Source organism: Lithobates pipiens, unplaced genomic scaffold, assembly GCF_037356315.1.
Source record: "Lithobates pipiens isolate NorthernLeopardFrog02 unplaced genomic scaffold, aLitPip1_a1.2 Scaffold_16, whole genome shotgun sequence".
Taxonomy (NCBI): Eukaryota; Metazoa; Chordata; class Amphibia; order Anura; family Ranidae; genus Lithobates; species Lithobates pipiens.
In genome coordinates, this window is record NW_027507748.1 from 50218211 (window position 1) to 50240257 (window position 22047).

The following is a 22047-nucleotide window of genomic DNA, read 5'->3' on the forward strand; positions in this document are numbered from 1 at the left end:
AAAGAGGAAGTAAAGGCGAAAAAAAAAAAACAACACACCCTGTAAGGCAAAGGCATAATGAGCTAGTATGCATAGCATACTAGCTCATTATGAATAACTTACTTGAGAACGAAGCCCCCAAAGCAGTCGTCCGTCTTCCTCTTCGCCGCTGCCATGTATCCCGGAGCGACTTCCGGATCTCACTGCTCCGGCGCTGTGATTCGCCGGAGCCGCGATGACGTCACTCCCGCGCATGCGCACGGTAGCCGACACGAGCGGCATATCGCCGCGATCTGCGGCCTGCCCAGTGCGCCTGCGCGCCGCTGTCTACGGCGCATGCGCCGTAGACAGCGGTGGCTGTCTTCGGGTAAATATCTCCTAAACCGTGTAGGTTTAGGAGATATTTCTTGGACCTACAGGTAAGCCTTAATCTAGGCTTACCTGTTGGTCAAAGTTGGTTGTAAGGGTTTACAACCACTTTAAGGCTTTGGGAAACAAGCCAACCACAGTGAGATCCTTTATCCACAAATGGAGAAAACTTGGAACACTGGTGAACCTTCCCAGGAGTGGAAGGTCTATCAAAATCACTCCAAGAGCATGAGGATGACGACTCATCCAGGAGGTCATAATAGAACCCAGAACATCATCTAAAGAACTGCAGGCCTCACTTGCCTCAGGGGAGGCGAGTGTTCATGATTCAATAATAAGAAAGAGACAGGGCAAAATTGGCATCCATGGGAGAATTCAAAGGTGAAAGTCACTGCTGACCAAGAAGAACACAAAGGCTCGTCTGACATTTGCCAAAAAACATCTTAATTATCTCCAAGACTTTTGGGCAAATATTCTGTGGACTGATAAGATAAAAGTTCAACTTTTTGGAAGGTGAGCGTCCCGTTACATGTGGCGTAAAACTAAGGCCGCGTACACACGCGCGGACTGTTTGCCCAACCTTGTTCGTCAAACAGTTTCGGCAAACAGTCCGCTCAAAATTTGCATGAGCGGACTTGCCCACACACGAGCGGACTGTTTCAGCAAACTGTTTGCCAAACAGTTCGCTCAACTTTTGAAATGAACGGACTCGCCCACGTAAGGAGGAGGCAAATCCGCCCATTTCGAGCGCGTGTACAGGTAGGCGGGGCCCGCGAAGGAGACGTTGCGGGCTCCGCCGCCTGGAATGGGCTTAAAGGGGAACCCCAACGCCGAAAAAAATCGGCGTGGGGGTTCCCCCAAAGTCCACACCAGACCCTTGTCCGAGCACGCTACCCGGCCAGCCAGGAAAGGGGGGCGAGCGAGCGTGCCCCCCCTCCTGAGCCGTACCAGGCCGCGTGCCCTCAACATGGGGGGGTGCCTTGGGGAAGGGGGGGCCGCGCGGCCCCCCCACCCCAAAGCACCTTGTCCCCATGTTGATGAGGACAAGGGCCTCTTCCCGACAACCCTGGCCGTTGGTTGTCGGGGTCTGCGGGCGGGGGGCTTATCGGAATCCGGGAGCCCCTTTTAAGAAGGGGGCCCCCGGATACCGGCCCCCCACCCTATGTGAATGAGTATGGGGTACAATGTACCCCTACCCATTCACCTGTAAAATAAAGTACAAAAAAAAACACAACACAGGGAAAAAATATTTTATTGCACAGCTCCGGGGGTCTTCCGTCTTCGGGGGTCTTCTCGCCGGACTCCTCCGCTATGTGTGTGTAGCTCTTTTACTAGCGGAGGAGTCCGGCTTTCTTCCTCCCCGCCGCCGGCCTCTTCTCCCGACTTCGGGGGTCTTGTCCCCCTCTTCGGTTCTTCTGCCGGGCCACCGCGCCTTCTTGTAGCTCTTTTACAGGCGGTGGCCCGGTCTTCTGTCGCCGCTGTCGTCGCCGCCGCCGCCTTCCGTTCTTGTTCTTCTTCTTGTTCTTCTTCTTCTTCTCCTGGAGATATTGACTCGACGAGCTCTCCGGCCGGAATGCCAGAGCCGCGCTGTGCGGTCACTTATATAGTGACAATGGGGCGGTGTCACATGGTATATGTCACATGGGTTGGTCACATGGGTTGATGTCACATGGGGACTATGACATCGTAAGGGGGCGGGGTCACCATGTGACCAACCCATGTGACATATACCATGTGACACCGCCCCATTGTCACTATATAAGTGACCGCACAGCGCGGCCCTGGCATTCCGGCCGGAGAGCTCGTCGAGTCAACATCTCCAGGAGAAGAAGAAGAAGAAAAAGAAGAAGAAGAAGAACGGAAGGCGGCGGCGGCGGCGGCAACGACAGCGGCGACAGAAGACCGGGCCACCGCCTGTAAAAGAGCTACAAGAAGGCGCGGTGGCCCGGCAGAAGAACCGAAGGCGGCGACAGAAGAACGGAAGGCAGCGGCGACAGAAGACCGGGCCACCGCCTGTAAAAGAGCTACAAGAAGGCGCGGTGGCCCGGCAGAAGAACCGAAGAGGGGGACAAGACCCCCGAAGTCAGGAGAAGAGGCCGGCGGCGGGGAGGAAGAAAGCCGGACTCCTCCGCTAGTAAAAGAGCTACACACACATAGCGGAGGAGTCCGGCGAGAAGACCCCCGGAGCTGTGCAATAAAATATTTTTTCCCCTGTGTTGTGTTTTTTTTTGTACTTTATTTCACAGGTGAATGGGTAGGGGTACATTGTACCCCATACTCATTCACATAGGGTGGGGGGCCGGTATCCGGGGGCCCCCTTCTTAAAGGGGGCTCCCGGATTCCGATAAGCCCCCCGCCCGCAGACCCCGACAACCAACGGCCAGGGTTGTCGGGAAGAGGCCCTTGTCCTCATCAACATGGGGAAAAGGTGCTTTGGGGTGGGGGGGCCGCGCGGCCCCCCCTTCCCCAAGGCACCCCCCCATGTTGAGGGCACGCGGCCTGGTACGGCTCAGGAGGGGGGGCGCGCTCGCTCCCCCCCCCCTTTCCTGGCCGGCCGGGTAGCGTGCTCGGACAAGGGTCTGGTGTGGACTTTGGGGGAACCCCCACGCCGATTTTTTTCGGCGTTGGGGTTCCCCTTTAAGCCCATTCCAGGCGGCGGAGCCCGCGACGTCTCCTTCGCGGGCCCCGCCTACCTGTACACGCGCTCGAAATGGGCGGACTTTCCGAGCGGGAACAGTCCGCTCATTTCGAAAGTACAGCGGACAGGCCCACACACGGGCGGACTGTTCGCTCAAACACAGTTTCAGCGGACAGTTTTTCGGAATTTCCGAAAGACTTTGTCCGTCCAACTGTCCGCTGAAACTGTCCGCTGAAAGCCCACACACGAGCGGACTGTCCGCCCAAACACTGTTCAGCGGACAAGGTTGGGCGGACAGTCCGCCCGTGTGTACGCGGCCTTACACAGCATTTCATAAAAAGAACATCATACCAACAATTAAACATGGTGGTGGTAACGTGATGGTCTGGGGCTGCTTTGCAGTTTCAGGACCTGGACGACTTCCCATAATTGATGGAACCATGAATTCTGCGCTCTACCAGAAAATCCTGAAGGACAATTTCCAGCCATCAGTTTGTGACCTCAAGCGCACTTGGTTTATGCAGCAGGACAATGATCCGAAACACATCAGCAAGTCCACCTCTGAATGGCTCAAAAACAAAATGAAGGTTTTGGAGTGGCCTAGTCAAAGTCTGGACAAATCCGATTGAGATGCTGTGGTATTGTTGAGGAATCCAACGTACATAATGATAATCAGAAAATGTCTATTTGCTTATGTGTATACATGTTCCCATGCTCCTTACTTATTATGTAGCATACAGATTGACCCTGTTCTGCGGGAAGATGGCGTCTACACCCTACATCCCACGCGTGCAGAAGAATGCATTCGAGATAAGAAAACCAGCTTCAACCAAACTTCAAGCATCAAGTTTCTTCATTTCTCTTGTATTGTAACCAATAAGATGTACCAATTAGACTGACATAGTAATGACGTATCTTTCTGTATAAAATATTAACACCGCCCACGAATAAATCAGTATTTAGAAGTAGCCTGAGCTGAACATATCTCAGAGAGTGTTTACTTCTAATGTGCATGCACATTTATACTTTTTTAATTAGAAATAGCAGCAGATAACCAAGAACTAATTTATAGTTCTAATCCATCACAACTGGCGCCCGTGTGTGGGGGCTTTCAGGCCACAATCGAAGGGAGACCGCATTCCAGGACTGAACGGCTGGCCAGATCAGAGAAGGGGGTTAAGCGCGCAGCCCTAACAGTACGGTAAGCATATTTATCCTTACCATTTGTACGACTTCTCTGGTTTGACTGGTTGATTTTGTCTTGTTGGCTCCTTTCGATTGTTCAAAGAGGCAGGTAACTTATTTCTCGCCTGAAGCCGTTTTAACGAACCTGCTAATGGTTTTCTGCTGACTATTATCTGTTCAGTGTCTGTCATTCTGAAGGATTGCAAATTTAGCAGACTGAAAGTGCAGCTGCAGGCGTGTGTCCATCCTCACCCCTAGATTCTACCTCTAGTGGTGGGGTGGAATTCTGCAGGCATTTATAGACGGGGTTACTCGAGGTTGGCTGTGTAGGACCTCTGAGGGTTAATCTCAAACTATGAATTAGGGCAGTTTGAAAGAAGGCTTGCGGATGTGGCAGCCTTGCAAAACGTCTATGAATGTTCTGCTCGGGAAAGCTTTCCTGAGGGTTTATCTCAAACTGTGAATTAGGGCAGTTTGAAAGAAGGCTAGCTGGAATTTGGCAGTCTTGTGACTCAGGTGAGCTTTTCCCGAGAGCTATCTTTGCAGTTCAAAGAGTGTCAGGTGTCATGTCCTGTACTGTGTGTGTATTTGTCCATTACTGTTTGATATACACGAAGAGGGTGACGGTGAGAGAAAGTGGCTACCTGAAGGATCAGTTGGGCCATAAGCCACTGCTCCACACCACCTCTGACGTGCTAGTTTTGACCCTCGAAGAGATAGAATAGTCAGGAGTGTGCTAGGAGATAGATCTCTCGCAGGGATGCGAGCCCCCACCCTAGGAATTCTTTGATAAGACAGCAGTCAGAGGAGTATTAACCACTTTGTTGCCTGTATTCTCCTCTTAAGCAGTCCGCTGAAAGAGAGAGAGAGAGAGAGAGAGAGAGACAAGGGAATGCTAGAATGTGATATTAGAAGAGGAGAGAAGATGTTGCAAGAAGCAGAGGAATGGCATGTGCTGATAAGAAGACAAAGGGGAGTCTGTGTGATAACGGCTTATTGGATGTGGCAGAAGCATGGTACAGGACGGCAAGGGCATTGCACAAAGAAGGTTGGATAGAAGAGAAAATCAAGAAAGATGCAAATTGTACTATGTATGTGTATCACAGAGTTGATAATGTGGCTGTACCGCCCCCATATACAAAAAACTGGAACGAAGGAGGAGAGGGACAACCCTGCTATCCGCCTAACGCCCACTCCCTTCTCACCACCCCAACCCGAGCACAACCCACTGTGACCACTCCCAGTGGCGGCCATCTTGGTACACCCAAGCCCTCACTTCAAGCACAGCCCAGTGCACTTCCTGCCGGCGGCCATCTTGGTACACCCAATAGGCCCAGCCATGGCCTATAACCAGTTCTTCCCATTTTAAACCAGGATGGTTCCTACCACACACCTGTCTTCCCTAATATGGAAGCACTACCTTCACTTGCCGGATATGTTAATGATGAAGAAGCATCCGAGTGGGAAGACCAACAACAGGCAGCAAGGCCACCTGCTGATTTAACCCCTAATCCGGCTCCAGCCTCACAGTTCCGGGAGGATCTCAAACGTATGCTGACAACCATAAGGAACAGTGCCCCTTCCCTGCCCCAACACCAGTCTCGGTTACCAGAAGGGGCACCGGTGATGTATGTCGCTTTTACCCCATCACAAGCAGCAACCTTAGTGACAAGTCTGCCTGACCCAGAGAAACAGCCAATGCTCTTCTACCGCAGGATAGTGCAGATACAAGAAGCTTACTCAGCTGCCTGGAGAGACTTGATCAGCCTATGCCAAATTAAAGCAGGACATGTCTTTTGGCCAGTCATGCAGACAGCCTTCAATGATGCCTGCCTGGCAAGTGCCACTTCTTATACCTCAGGCTTGGAGTTCTGTGCACAACTCCGCGACTGGGCAAAGGAGAAATTGGCAGATCAGACCACCACAATCCAAGATATTGCCCAAGATAAAGGGGAGTCTGTGGAGAAGTATCATGCTAGACTCATACAGGCCTTTGAACATCTGGGCTTCTCCCTCTATGAAAAGACACACACACACGTGTTATCATCTGCTTTTGTCTCAGGACTCAGACAGGATATCAGAAAAAGCCTGATGGTGGCCCGCCCTGAATATCGCTCAATGAAAATGTCCAATTTACTGTTGGTGGCCAGAGGGATAGAAAACCAAAAAGGAAAAAAAACCAACGCCCCTCATGGTAACACAAGACGAAGATCCCGCCTACACTCGTCCACCACCACTGCCCAATACCAGGGAGAAGATCATCTGTTACAACTGTGGGAAGCGGGGTCACATCAGAAGAGTACGCAGAGCCCCAAGACATCTGAGACAAGACAGGGATCCCCGCGAAGGGCGACGTGGGCATGAACCTTCACCACCACGCCCCAACTCATGCTAGGAAATGAGCAAACCCGTGTCACCCCTTATGACAGTGTCCTCAAATGAGACTGGGGGACCCCTAGCAAAGGTCACGTTACCTATACAAGGAAAACCTACCACTTTTCTCATTGACATAAGTGCAGCCAGGAGTGTGTTGAGGGCTGAGGACCTGCCCGATAATTCTTTCCTTTCCACTATTGATGTTTCCTGCGTGGGAGTGGATGGGGTGCCCCGCTCCAGTCCACTCACTGAGCCTCTCCAAGTGAGGACATTTCCTGATTTGCTTACCAGATTTGTGGTGTCCTCTACATGTCCCTTGAATCTACTAGGAGCTGATGTGCTGTCCAGACTACAGGCGTCAATCATCTTCACACCTGAAGGGGGCGGTGAAGTTACATACTCCCCTATCCTTGGAAGACTCAACTGCTTTGTATTCTCTGCCTCACCTGATGACACTTCATGAAGCAATAACTCCAAGTTCAATACCGCAGGAAGTACTTGACAGAATCCCTGTGTGCCTATGATCCACAGGACCGGAAGACAACTGTCACTTAATGGTGCCACCAGTTTCAGTCAAGCTCAAAGAGGGCACATCATTGCCCCGGAAACCACAATACCCCCCCCTAAAGTTAGCTCAATCTGCAGCTATTTTGAAGCATGTCAAGGCCCTCGTGTCAGATGGATCCCACCCTGCGCATCTCCATGCAACACACCTCTGTTCTCTAGGAAGAAGAGAACCCCTAAAAGAGAACAAGCTGGTTGCGGGGGTGTCCCTGACTGCAAAGTACCTCACAGTGGTGGACCATGCAAACGCTCTCTTCAGTGTCCACCCTCACCCCTCATGCTGGTACCTTTTGCATTCACCCACGAAAAGACAGCAACGTACCCAGACAGTTATGCCAAAAAGGGGCACAGAACTCTCCAAGCTAGTTTGCAAACGCTATGGCTAACATCCTTGACACATAACAAGAGGATCACCTGGAAGTGACTCTCCTCCAATATGTTGATGACCTTCTCCACTTTGCAGCTGACTTATCCACTGTTGAAGTCACCTCAGAAAGCCAGTTGGGCTATCTTGCCACACAGGGTTGCGAAGCCTCAAAGCCCAAATTGCAGTGGTGCTCAACATCTGTAATTGTTCTTGGACACTGTCTTGTCCCATGGGACAATACACCTCACTGAAGACAGGGTGTAAGCAATCTCTGACATCCCACTGCCACAAGGCCAGAAGCCCCTTCATTCCTTCCTTGGACTAATTTCGTATTGCAGAGCATGGATTCCAGAAGGCTCCCTACTGATGCAAGCTTTGTATGATACCCTGAAAGCAGACCCCTTCCAGATGTCTCCTGAAGCAATATCCAACTTTGAGGCCTTCAAGCACACCATCTTTGGTGCTAGGGCTCCCAGACTACGACAAAACGTTCAAGCCCTTTGTATCTGAACATCTGGGACATGCTACAGGTGTACTCGCCCAATCACACGGCATCTGCCAATGCCCTATAGGATATTATTCCTGTCGGCTGGATGCGATAGCAAGAGGAGGCCCATCGTGTCTGTGAGCTGTCTTTGCTGCACAAGCCTTGTTTGACAAAACTTTGGACTTGGCTCTCGGACTCTGCCTTGTTCTGCTTGCTCCCCATGACATTGCTCCCATACTCCACCAAGATCCAGCCGAAACATCTGTCCATTGCCAGACACTTGAGACTCCTGTGTTTCTACCTTCTAGACAGCATTACTCTATTACGTTGTCAAACACCGAAACCTACCACCCTTCTTCCACTTCTCGAGGGGGGTAAGGAGGAGGAGTCGAGTCTTGACTTGTCACCCCATAACTGCATCGAACTAATGCGGCTGGAAACCACAGTATTAAAAACAAAAATTATTGGCGCACAAATGAATAAAACCTTTTGTAGAGAATGCTTTGTCCAAATGTTAAGTTAATTGTTGTCTCGAGGAGGACCTGTAAAAAGTCTCAATGTGCAGCTGCTAGACCACTTTGGACTTGGTGGAAGAAAGCAGAAATTGAACCATCAAAAGGACAGCGCATCAGAGAGACTCATAGTCTGATGTAAAAAGCATAACAACAATTTATTAAATAAAAAAAAACAAAAGACTCAATAAAGAACGTTTGATCCTCTTGGGATCTTAAAACCTTTTCATCAGTCAATCACGGCAATAAAACAACAGTTGCTTGATGACAAATTAGCCCTGGTACCTTCTATTTGTGACTTTGAGATGTTGGTGACTGCAAGGCTGTGTTACCAGTGTAGTCTATTGTGCACGTGAAAAGGGCTGTGGGTGGTTAACTTCCAGAGGCAGGGGGAACCAGTAGAGTTCTTATGCAAATGAAAATAAATGATTGGAACTGTGTTCCCAAAGTCACTCACTGTTATGAATGGTTGGACTGTAAGGCTGGGGCACCGTCATGCTGGGCTGGAGGAGTGGAAGAGAAAGGATCAATCGTGCTTCCTGTGCTCCGGGGCGGAGGTGCAATAAGCGCTGGAGGGTGTTGGTCCAAGTTGGACACAAGGTGGCGTCCACCTTGTGTATCCGGAAGGCTTGGAGCGCAGCGCTCCGCTTCGCTTGCCCAAGCGATTTGCGGGTCACTATTCGTCACGTGGGAGGCTCCGTAACTACCTGAAAAGGTTTTAAGATCCCAAGAGGATCAAACGTTCTTTATTGAGTCTTTTGTTTTTTTTTATTTAATAAATTGTTGTTATGCTTTTTACATCAGACTATGAGTCTCTCTGATGCGCTGTCCTTTTGATGGTTCAATTTCGGCTGGAAACCACGCATATCCCCACCATGAGTGAAATACCCCTGCAGGATCCAGGTCACCACTGAAAACTCGGTTCTCCAAACTGAAACCTTACCGCCGGTGATGTCTGCACAGGTGGCAGAGCTGCAAGCACTTACTACAGCATGTAAATTGGCAGAGGGAAAAAGAGCCAACATTCATATGGACTCAAGATATGCTTTCAGCGTTGCCCATGATTTTGGTGTTATCTGGAAGGACAGAGGGTTCCTGACGGCTGCAGGAACACCTGTAAAACAGCTCAGCCATCAAGGACTTGGACGCCCTGCTTCTCCCAACCCAAGTGACTATTCTAAAAATAAAAGCACACAACAAACTCAACTCGAAGGAAGCTCGAGGCAATCTAGCCAATTCAGCTGCCAAACAGACAGCCAGTGGTCCACGGGAAGTGGACAGCAGGGTGGTAGAAGAAGACCACTCCATGCTTACCCTACAGACTCTCCCAGTGGACAGAGTTTATCTGAAATAATTACAGGAAGCAGCAAGTCCGGATGAGAAGGAAAGCTGGAAAACGGAGAGGAGGAACTCTCAGAGATGGACTATTCGAGTGCAGCAAGAAGCCTTGTCTACCCAGGAGTATGTACCCAGCCATGGTGCAATGGGGAAATGGAACTGCCCACTTGACAAAGACTCTTATGAACTTATGAGTTACTTCATTGACCAACAACTTCTGCAGATCATGCACTATCTGCAACAAATGTAACCCAGAATGTACAGAAAAGGCACAGAAGAAGCACCTGGAAAAAGCTCTATACCCCTTCCAGAGGATACAAATTGATCACTCCCAAATGTCAAAGGAGTGACAGATTCGAATACGCCCTAGTGGAGGTGGACATGACTGCCAGGACCACAGCTAAGGAACTACTGAGTGAGATAGTATGTAGATTTGAGGTCCCAGAGGTGATAGAGAGCGATCAGGCCCAGCCTTCACAGCAACCCTTACAAAAGATTAGGGCAGCACTGGGGGTTCAGTTGGCTCTACACACCCCTTACCACCCTCAAAGTAGCGGGAAGGTAGAAAGGATGAAAGGGACACTAGAAAAACAGGATGTTAAAGATGGCCCAAAAGACTAACATGAGTCGGCCAGACAGTTTGCCCATTGCCCTGTTCAGTGTCAGACACACACCCCGGGGGAAATATGCCCTATCTCCTTATAAAATTTAGTTTAGTTCAGCCCCCAGACTTGGCTGTCACTTTCCACAACAGTTACAGTTGCAATCTGATGTGTTGACTAATTATGTAACCGCATTATCACAAGAATTAACCCAAATGCATGTCCAGGTGTTTTCTTCCATTCCAGATCCTGAATTAGATACAGGAACACACTAACTACTACCTGGAGATTGGGGGCTGGTAAAGAAATTTGTGAGAAAACATTCTCTTGAACCCAGATATGATGGTCCATTCCAAGTTTTGCTGACCACAGCCACCTCAGTGGAATTGGCCGGGAAGAATACCTGAATACACGCCTCCCACTGCAAGAAAGCTCCACCCCCGAGGACAAGATCCCGCCCACTTCATTACGACCATGCTGCATATCCTTTTTCTGTTTGGTCTAGGGGGGAGGCCCAGGAGGTGGTCATCACAAAAAAAAAATAAAAAAATAACATAATTACATTTTGGTACAACTCTTCAGGTACACATGTGACCACCTTTACCTTTGATTACTGTGACAAAGTACCTTGTCCGTTTGACTCTTTCATGGCAATGCCATTGGTACAGTGACATCCCTGTTGGTAAGGTGAGACATCCCTGATGGCAATATGTGTGTTTTACAGACAGTTACTGGGGCCAGAATTGTGGTTCCTGGGAGGGACAGTGGGTTGGAACATAGGACCAGATTAGAGGGTATCTGGACCGGTGAATGTGCCCTTGAAAAGGTGATTATGCCCCTCCATATCCTAGCAGAAGATACCCCTGATACATACACTGACCCAGCACACAGTCAGAGGAGGAAGCGAGCAGCTCTCTCCGGAAGCTTTGACCCTCATGTGTACATAGATGCTATAGGGGTCCCAAGGGGGGTCCCTGATGAATTCAAAGCCAGGGATCAGGTAAAAGTTGGTTTTGAGTCTTTGATCCCCATAATAACTGTGAACAAGAATGTAGATTGGATCAATTACATAAACTACAACCAACAAAGATTTGTGAATTACACTAAAGATGCCCTCCAGGGAATTGCTGACCAGTTAGCCCCCACTTCCTACATGACATTCCAGAACCGGATGGCCTTAGACATGCTGTTAGCTGAGAAAGGAGGTGTCTGTAAAATGATAGAAAAAACGGGAACCTGTTGCACCTACATTCCTGATAATACCGGCCCAAATGGTAAAGTAACTTTAGCCATAAAGAAATTAGAGGATCTGTCATTGGAGTTGAAGAAGAACTCCGGTATTACAGACCCATGGGATCAATATTTTAGCTGGATGAGTGGGTGGCAGAAGGTGGTCGCCCAGATAGGGGTAACGGTATTAATAATCCTGGTTCTTTTAGCTTTGAGTGTATGCTGTATTCTACCTTTTGTAAAGAAGTTAATGAGCAAGGCTGTGGACAACAGCACACCTACATTTCTCTATCAAGAAGAAGAGGACCCTCTTATGATGGAGGATAACAAACCCTTCCCTCCTCTACAGTCACTCCCTGTCCAAAATCTCACAATCCTCTAGGGTTATAGGGATAGATAGCACCTGATTGCCCTTCTCCAGCTGTATAGAGGGGGGTAGTGAACTAGTTGCTGCCTAACTCTATATACAGCTTAAAAAGAGTTGCTGAGGAGAATGGGCCAGGTGAGTAGGACCTTTAGATGAGGGACAGAAGAAAATAGCCATTTTAGGGGGGACTGTTGAGGAATCCAACGTACATAATGATAATCAGAAAATGTCTATTTGCTTATGTGTATACATGTTCCCATGCTCCTTACTTATTATGTAGCATACAGATTGACCCTGTTCTGCGGGAAGATGACGTCTACACCCTACATCCCACGCGTGCAGAAGAATGCATTCGAGATAAGAAAACCAGCTTCAACCAAACTTCAAGCATCAAGTTTCTTCATTTCTCTTGTATTGTAACCAATAAGATGTACCAATTAGACTGACATAGTAATGACGTATCTTTCTGTATAAAATATTAACACCGCCCACGAATAAATCAGTATTTAGAAGTAGCCTGAGCTGAACATATCTCAGAGAGTGTTTACTTCTAATGTGCATGCACATTTATACTTTTTTAATTAGAAATAGCAGCAGATAACCAAGAACTAATTTATAGTTCTAATCCATCACAGTATGACCTTAAACAGGCCATTCATGCTGGAAAACCCTCCAAATTGGTTGAATTAAAACATTTCTGCAAAGAAGAGTTGCCCAAAATTCCTCCAAAGCGATGTGAAAGGTTAATTGCCAGTTATCGCAAACACTTGACTGCAGTTGTTGCCACTGTGGGTAGCACAATCAGTTATTAGGTTTAGGAGGCAATTACTTTTTCACATGAGGAGGAAAAAGCTTTTTCCCCCTATTAAATTAAATCATTATTTTAAAAGGCATTTTGTTATTATTTGGGTTATCTTTGTGTAATAAAATTTGAATGATGATCTAAAGCATTAAAGTATGACAAATACAAATTAAAAATCAGGAAGGTGGCAAATACTTTTTCACAGCACTGTATATCAAACGGCCACATGATACAGAAGCTGGACCGCCTCTTGGGCATTAAAGACTACCTAAAAGAATGCCGTAAATGATATAACCTCAATTTGTTGCACTGAGAATTCTTAAATACATGATAGGAAATTGACAGCACATAAAAGCTTGAAAAAACTGACTGAACAATAAAACAAAATCAGCCAAGCCAATACAAAAATCCATACAATGACCGTTTGTGTTCCTATAGCAACAAATTGAGAATGGAGGACATAAAGAACAGAGGTTAATAAAAGAGGCTGACACTACAGGTCTCTAACATATATAGAATTTCAATACTGCAGCTCAATACCCTGCATGTCTGCACAACAGACACAAGATAACATCTTATTCCATCGAAAGAGAACCAGTCACTAGTATTTAGGTAATAAGTGACTGCCTTATGAAAAATAATAATTGTTGGAAGATTAGAATGTCTTTCTTTGTCCTCCTTTGGGATCTCTGTTCACTTACTGTTGAAGCAGAACAGAGATTAAGTGAAAATGCCCCTAAATGGGTCACAGGCCACATTAAAAACGTTAATTGCCTTTGAATGCAAATCAGTTAAATACATTATATGGCCAAACGTATGTGAACATCCCTCCAAATTCTTGAGTTTGGGTGTTTCCAGTAAAGGGTACTGTTAATATACGGACAACTGTATGCTTCCATCAATATGGTAACAATTTGGGAAAGATCTTCTGTTTCAGCATGACTTTGCCTCTCTGCACAAAGCCAGCTCCACAAAGATATGGTTTGATGAGCTTGATGTGGAGGAACTTGGGTGGCCTGCACAGAGACCTGACTTCAATCCTTCTGAACACCATTGAGAGGAATTAGAATGCCAACGGTGACCAAGTCAGGTTTTGGTGATCAGTCTGTAGCTAGGTTCTAATGTGTCTGCCTTGGTGAGTTGGAGGCTGGCTCAAGCTGAGGGAGGAAAGAGTTAATGTGGGCGCTTTGGTTCCTGTGCTATTTGGATCCAGTCTGCTCGCCTGTGATATAAAAAGGGGGAAGGTTGTGGTCTGAGGGCTCTTCTTGGCCACTCTGAAGACATGCTGTGATTGCATCAGAGGAGGACTGCTGTGCCTTGCAGTTCATTGGAGGCACTGGGAATCTGGAGATTATCCAGGATCTGGACAACTGGACCGCTTGGGCAGACATTTAGGCCTCGTACACACGGTTTGATTGTTGTACAACCAAGCGTTTGATTTTTGTCAAAAGTGTGTGTGCAGGATTTTGTCTAGCATACTAACTGCAAATTGTCGTTTGACAAAGACGAACATAGTGACATACTATGAGAGTATAAAGAGGAAGTTCATTTCTCAAGCGCTACACCCTTTCGACCCCTTCTGTTAATTTCATGTTAGTAGAGAATGTGCGCTGCATTTCGGTATTTCATCAATTGCCATGTCACAAATGTTAATTTTAGATTATGAGCAGTAGTTTACAAGACCAAACTCTTCCCAGTCGTTCCTTGATTCCAAACATGCGTGTTTGTACTTTCGACTTTTGTGTGACGATTTCTGTACTGACCATTCAAAAATCAGATGTTAAGATCACATCACATTTTTTTTTATAACCTGCACATCCAGCTTTTGTCTGATGAAAAAGTCAAATCGGCTGTCGAAAGCACCGTACTAATGATCCGAAAATCCGCAGACAGCTCATCTTTCGAATTTTCCCTTCTGATTTTCGTATCGCGTGTACGAGGCCTTAGGCCGCGTACACACGGGCGGATTGTCCGCCCAACTAAGTTCGTCAGACAATCCGACAGTCCGTTCAACTTTTGAATGAACGGACTTGACCACACACGATGAACAGACAGTCCGCTGAAAGCGTGCGCGATGACGTGTACAGCACGTACGACGGGACTAGAAAAACGACGTCCAATACACTGCAATGCAACCTTCGGCCGTGTAAATCCTTTCTGAGCATGCGCCATACTTAGTCCGTCCAACTTGCCTACACACGAGCGGACTGTCCGCTGAAACCAAGTTTGGACGGACAAAACCAAGTTTCAGCGGACAAAATTACGGAAATTCCGAAAGACAAAGTCCGTCGGACTGTCCGCTGAAAAAGTCCGCTGAAGCCCACACACGAGCGGATTGTCCGCTGAAACACGGTTCAGCGGACTAAGTTGGGCAGACAATCCGCCCGTGTGTACGCGGCCTTAGAGGTAGTTGGGGACTCTTTGATAATGCTACTGTTCATGTTGGACCGTGTATGAAAGTTCTTTAGTAAAGTTGCATCAACCGTTCTGAGCCTGGCCTGAACTTATTCAAGGGATGCATGGGGACTCCTGTCAAAAGAACCAAGTTCTGTAAAGCACTACGGGGTATGAAGTAAAACCACTACAAAAAGGTTAACGGGGCAAGACAAGGAAGAGGAGTGTAGATGCTAAGAGTAAACAAACACAGTTAAGGACACTAAGAAAGCAGTCGTGTGGATAATGCCGTGTACACACGACCGAATTACGCCCAAGACAATTCGATCGCGTGTGGGCTCCAGCGGACTTTTTCATCGTAAAGTCCGGCGGACTTAGAAAGTAGTTTTGACTCAAAATTTGTCCGCAGGACTTGGCTTTCAGCAGACAATCCGTTCGTCAGTATGCTAGTCCGGCGGACTAAGAATGACGCATGCTCAGAAGCAAGTACGAGAAGGAAGCTATTGGCTACTGGCTATTGAACTTCCTTTTTCTAGTCCCGTCGTACGCGCTGTACGTCATTGCGTTAGATATCGCCGGACTTTCGGAGTGTCCGTGTGTGGCCAAGTCCGTTCGTTAGAAAGTCCGGCGGATTGTTTGCTGGACTAAGTCCGCCGGACAATTCGGTCGTGTGTACGTGGCATAAGAGTAACAGGTCCTCCGGTAGAGAGGGGGGCCAATATTTAGGCTCCTCCCTAGCAGTTGGTTTGCAGTAGCAACTGGAACCAAACCTGTGTTACAGAGATTCACATAGCTCCCAACTGTCCCTGATTTCAAGGGACTGTCCTTGATTTGGACCAATGTCCCTCTGTCCCTCTTTCTTCCTTATTTTGATCTGATGTATATACCTGTATTAAAAATGCACTATTTGTCTATCAAAAAGTGTTTTACAGTGTTAAACCTTTCATCCCATTTCTAAACTGCTGCATTTGTACATTTCAAAAGCAAGTTTAAAGGAATAGTATTGGTAAAGAAAAAAGCACTTGTGGGTTTAACCAATCATTTTTTGAGTATTAATTCTCCTTGTAAGGGGACGAGGCAGGGGGCGTTTTCTAATAATGCATACATTTGTTTACGGGTTTCCCTCATTCCCATCTCAGAAAGTTGGGAGTTATGGATTCATGGCCTGGTCACAAGTTACAGAAATGGAGTTTATGAGAGTACACATGAGGTCCATGCTAGGTGCACAGTGGGACCGCCTCATTCTGTTACTGGGAATCAGGTAACAGAGGTATGCTGGACTGGCGGAGAGGGGGCGCAGGTTCAGCACGTCCCACCTAATGCAACACACAAGTTACAGTGTGTAGTGATGTGGGACAAGACACTTGACAGAGGAAATCTGTATGTTTTATTACTACACACAGTAAAGACTCATCTATAAGTTGGGGAACTGCCTTAAAGCGGAGGTCCACCCTAAAATGGACCTCCGCTCATCGGAATCCCCCCCCCCTCCGGCGCCACAATCGGCACCTTTCAGGGGGGAGGGGGGTGCAGTTACCTGGATAATCCAGGTAACTGCACCCACTTCCGGGCTAGCTCTCTGCGGAAAGGGGCGTACGTTACGCCCATTTCCGCAAGCGCCCGCCCCCTTCAGCAAGTGCCCCGCTGCCTGCTGGGAAACACACAGCTCCCAGAGGCAGCGGGGACCGTCCGGATTGCGCCGCGCGGCTCGCGCATGCGCAGTAGGGAACCGGGAAATGAAGCCGAAAGGCTCCATTTCCTGATTCCCATACCCAAGATGGCGGCGGCAGGACCCGCCAGACGAGCGAGCGATCGGCTTCGGGTGCCGACATCGCGGGCGCGCTGGACAGGTAAGTGTCACTATTTAAAAGTCAGCAGCTGCAGTATTTGTAGCTGCTGGCTTTTAAAAAAAAAAAAAAAAACGTGGAGTCCCGGTGGACTCCCGCTTTAAGCTAGTTACAGCACATGATTTTTGCTTGTTGAGATTACTGTACAGTAATACTGCTCACTGATTCGTTGCTAGAGGTTACAGCACATCATCTCCTCACTCCAGGGGCCATGCTATGCATATGGTTGCCACCTTTATTTACATATCTATGCAGCTATTTACATATGAATGCTGCTGATATTTACATATGAATTCTGGTTATTTACATGTAAACACAGGGTCTGCAGGTGAGTCATCTGTACACAACAATAGGGCAGAGCTGGGCAGGATTAGTAACAGCACTTCACACTGAGATATCAGGACACAGCAAGAGACAAGGAAATTTTAACTGGGATAGTTGGCAAGTATGAGGCAGCTGCTTTGGGCCCCAGAACAATGACAGGGCCCAGGGCAGCTGCCCCTTTTGCCCTGCCTTAAAAACGGCCTTGTATATCAGCTTTATTTTTCTTCTTTTGCTTTCCGGCTCATGTTCTTCATCATTTAGTATCCTGGACAGATTTACTTCCTACAATAGAAGTCAGCGGGGGGCTCTTCAATATTTAGAAGCTGAGAGTTACATAAAAATAATTTCCCGGTATTTATATTAAGGTTTTCAGTGTAGATGTCCGTCTATACCTGGGCAGATCAGTTATGGCTCACCACCGAGAAATGTACCTTTTGCTTCTCTGTTTTATGGTTTTATGACAATACCTGATTTGTTCTTGCATTCAATATCGTAGCCTGTGATTGGGCTGTTGCCATCGAATCCCATTGTCCAGCGCAGGGCGATACTCCGAGCTCTCACTTCCCGGATTTCAATTTCTGGAGGATCTGGAGGTTCTGATAAACAAAAAGAAAGATGACAATACAAACAGATTAGATGAACTGCATGCACGGCTTTTTGGAGACCAAATACTGTACATATTAAAGAAAATCTACCTGCTATTTTCATATAAAAAGGACACCAAAACATCATTTAGACCTCTGGAGAAAAGCAAATGGATTATTTGTTAAAAAAACACACACATTTCTTGTATGTGACGTCCCTTGCATCTTTAATTAGGTCATGTACCTGTGAAATCATAAAGAACTGAGCCGCTCCTCATTAGCACATCATAATTAACAGGTAAAACAGGAGGGCACAGACAAAGCACTTTTACCAATGACTTTCAATGATCTCAAAGAAAACCTGTGCTTTGTCCATACATGGCCCCGCCCCCAGTGACTTTTCATAACTTCCTGTTACTCCATTCATCCAATGGCAGCAGGAAAAGGAAGCTTAGTGTAAGCTCTAAGTCAGTTTATTTGAAGCTTACACAGGGCTGAGAATTCATTTCCAGCTAAGGTCATTTCCAGGCACTTATTGTAACAGAAATATAACATAAGGTACAGTATATCTAGGACTTTATCTTTCCTACTATACATTTGTTAGATTATTATTTATTAATTACCTTTTGGCTAATCGTTTCCCAGATTACCATTTTTTTTTACGCACTATAATTTTCTTTAACCACTTACGGACCGCCACACGCCGATATACCTCCTAACTTTGAAGAGGAATATCATTGTTATGGCAGCAGCTTGCTGCCATAACCCCCGGTATCCTCTACTTCGCCCGGCAGTCCACTTTCTAATAATGGTGGTCTCTGTGGCGTATTCGCCGTGAGCGCACTTTTATCGGTGGTGGGTGAGGGGCCTCCTGCCGTGCTCCGGTGTCCGTAGGCAGCAGCAGAGGCGATCGGATCTTCTGCCTTGCTGGGTATGGAGGCAAGTGAGGGGAAGATGGCCCCCATCTGTCTCCATACCATTGCAGGGCAGAAACAACATCAAAACATCACTTCCGCCCATAGCTCTTAGCCCTTGTACACACGGTTGGACATTCTGACAACAAAATCCGTTGGATTTTGTCCGACGGATTTTGTCCAAAACTGATGTTGCATACACATGGTAGGACAAAGTTGTCGGAAAATCCGATCGTTCGTAACATGATGACGTTATTTAGTTAAGATGGGACTACGTTTAGGCTAGTAGCCAATAGCTTTGGTCTAGGAATTTGATCTGAGTATGCGTGGCACTTTGTCCGATCGGAATTCTCTACAAACAACCAGACAAAGTCCGATCGGATCATGTTGTCGGAAAATTTTATAGCCCAGCTCTAAAACTTTGTCGGTCGGATATTCAGACGGAAACAGTCCGATGGAGCCCACACAGGGTTGGATTATCCGACAACACGGTCCGATCGGACATTTTCCGTCGGAATATCCGACTGTGTGTACAAGGGCTTAAAGTGGTTGTAAACCCTTACAAACCACTTTGACCTACAGGTAAGCCTAGATTAAGGCTTACCTGTAGGTCCAAGAAATATCTCCTAAACCTACACGGTTTAGGAGATATTTGCCAAAAGACAGGCACCGCTGTGTACGGTGCATGCGATGCATAGTAGTCCATTATGCTTTACCTTTGCAGGGAATCAAAGAGGAAGTAAACCCATCAGGGTTTACTTCCTCTTTAAAGGGACTTTTTTTTTATTATTTTTTTTAAATGACAACACTTTTATTTTATTTATTTTTTATTGCATTTTAGTGTAAATATGAGATCTGAGGACTTTTTGACCCCAGATCTCGTATTTAAGAGGTTCTGTCATGCTTTTTTTTTATTACAAGGGATGTTTACATTCCTTGTAATAGGAATAAAAGTGACACAATTATTATTATTTTTTTTTTAAAGAACAGTGTAAAAATAAAAGGTAAAATAAGAAAAAAACTTTTTTTTTTAAACGCGCCCCCCCCCCCCCCAGTCCCGCCAAACTCGCACGCAGAAGCGCCCGCATATGAGTAGCGTCCGCATATGAAAACGGTGTTCAAATCACACATGTGAGATATCACCGCGATCGGCAGAGCGAGAGAAATAATTCTAGCCCTAGACCTCCTCTGTAACTCAAAACATGCAATCTGTAGAATTTTTTAAACGTCGCCTATGAAGATTTTTAAGGGTAAAAGTTTGTCGCTATTCCACGAGCGGCGCAATTTTGAAGCATGACATGTTGGGTATCAATTTACTTGGCATAACATTATCTTTCACAATATAAAAAAAAAAATTGGGCTAACTTTACTGTTGTCTTATTTTTTTAATCTAAAAAAGTGTATTTTTTCCCAAAAAAGTGTGCTTGTAAGAACGCTGCATAAATACGGTGTGACAGAAAGTATTGCAACAACCGCCATTTTTTTCTCTAGGGTGTTAGAATTTTTTTTTTATAATGTTTGGGGGTTCTTAGTAATTTGGTCCTTAAGTGGATAAAACAAAGTGGGCTCAGGCAAAAAAAAATATACTCAGTGTCATGTTTAGAAAATCATTAAAATGGGTGAAGTAGATCTCAAGTGCAAGAAAAAGGGGCAAGGAGAAGGATAGTTGAAACTGGAATTGGACCCCTATGTTTTCCTCCAGGGGTAGCTGAAGGCCAGCTTCTCCTACCTCAGCTGCCACAGAAGGAAAATACAGGGGATTGGTTCTAGTTTATACTGCCCCCGCCACCCCTCCTGTCCAGAGTCACCTTATTTCTACTGCCAAGCTCCCCTGGTTGCTGCCCCCCCACCCTTCCCCTACAGCACTGCCTCCTCTCCTTTCCGTCCATATCCTTTTCTGAATTAATTGCTCACTTACTGTGTTCACTCATAACTAAAACATAGTCAACAGTGTTGACTATGCTTCTGTTTGAACAAGGGGAACTGTGCAGAGCTCTTCCTGTTTATTTATTCTGTGCAGCTGAATGAGTCCTCAATATCCTTTCTCTGATTCAAAAGACACATCAGGGGTCTGTTTAGATCCCTGATATTTCACCAAAGCCCCCAAATGGGGCTGCTAAAAAAAATTGATAGTGGTCCTCCGCTATCAGTCCCCCCAAACCCCCCCCCTAAAGTTAGTATGTGTAGTATACCTTGTACTGTGAGCTGGATGATGCCTCGATCTTCTCCAAAAGAATTGATGGCATGACATGAGAAGAAGCCAGAATCCTCTCGAACAGTTGGTACAATCTGTAGTGAATAATGAGAAGCAGAGTTCTGTGACTATGCTGATAATCCACACATAACTTAAAGCTCCAACTGAACTTAAACACCAACAAGCGTGCAAAATACACAGCTAAAACATATAGATATGAACCATTTAACCTGAGAAAAGGTTAGTACAGTAAACCATATGCTCCTGTGATCCCGCCCCCCCCCCCCCCCCCCCACACACACACATCTCACAGTGTGTTGTAAAAAACCTGTTTACAGAGCTCAATAGCTCAAGCTGACCTTTACACGGAGAGCTGAATGGTCATATAAATGTCCTATACATGGTTAATGTTTTATGGATCAGTCCAAAGTTTCAATCAGGTGGGACCCAGGGGCGGACTGACAACTCATGGGGCCCCCCGGGCAATAGGAGATTATGGGGCCCCCAGGCAATCAGGGATTATGGGGCCACACAGTATACACAAACACACACAGTATACAATCACACAGGTTACACATACATGTACACACAGTATACACAGATAGACCAAAAGGATGTCGGTAAGGGACATTTCAGAGGCAGATGTAAAAAACAAAACACAGATTTTTACATACTGTCCCTGGTTTTACTGAGGCTGGCAACCCTGATGGGGCCCCCTAGTGGCATGGGGCCCTCGGGCAGTGCCCGAGTGGCTGAATGGTCAGTCCGCCCCTGGTGGGACCAGCCAGAAAGGGAGCTCATTTTTATTTAGCCAACTTATAGTTCCCTGGGAATTTTTTATGTATATTTGTACTATAAAAAGTGTACCCCTTCCAGAATAGGAACGCTTTTGCCCAATGAGTATGTCCTTACCAATATATCAAATTAAAAACACAACCAAAGCTTATATTAGTGTAATGCACTATGCACTAAGG

At 46.7% G+C, this 22047-nt stretch overlaps 1 protein-coding gene across 4 annotated transcripts in view; it reads right to left on the bottom strand.

The window, feature by feature from the left end:
- DSCAM (DS cell adhesion molecule) overlaps positions 1 to 22047 on the bottom strand; it is a 730792-nt gene that overhangs the window by 312623 nt on the left and 396122 nt on the right. For all 4 annotated transcript variants that reach the window (XM_077479889.1, XM_077479887.1, XM_077479888.1 and 1 more), the window contains exons 13-14: positions 21072 to 21168; positions 17849 to 17977 (exon numbers count right to left, since the gene is read on the bottom strand). In XM_077479889.1, the coding sequence (XP_077336015.1) occupies positions 17849 to 17977; positions 21072 to 21168 (226 nt within the window). The remainder of the gene's footprint in view (positions 1 to 17848; positions 17978 to 21071; positions 21169 to 22047) is intronic.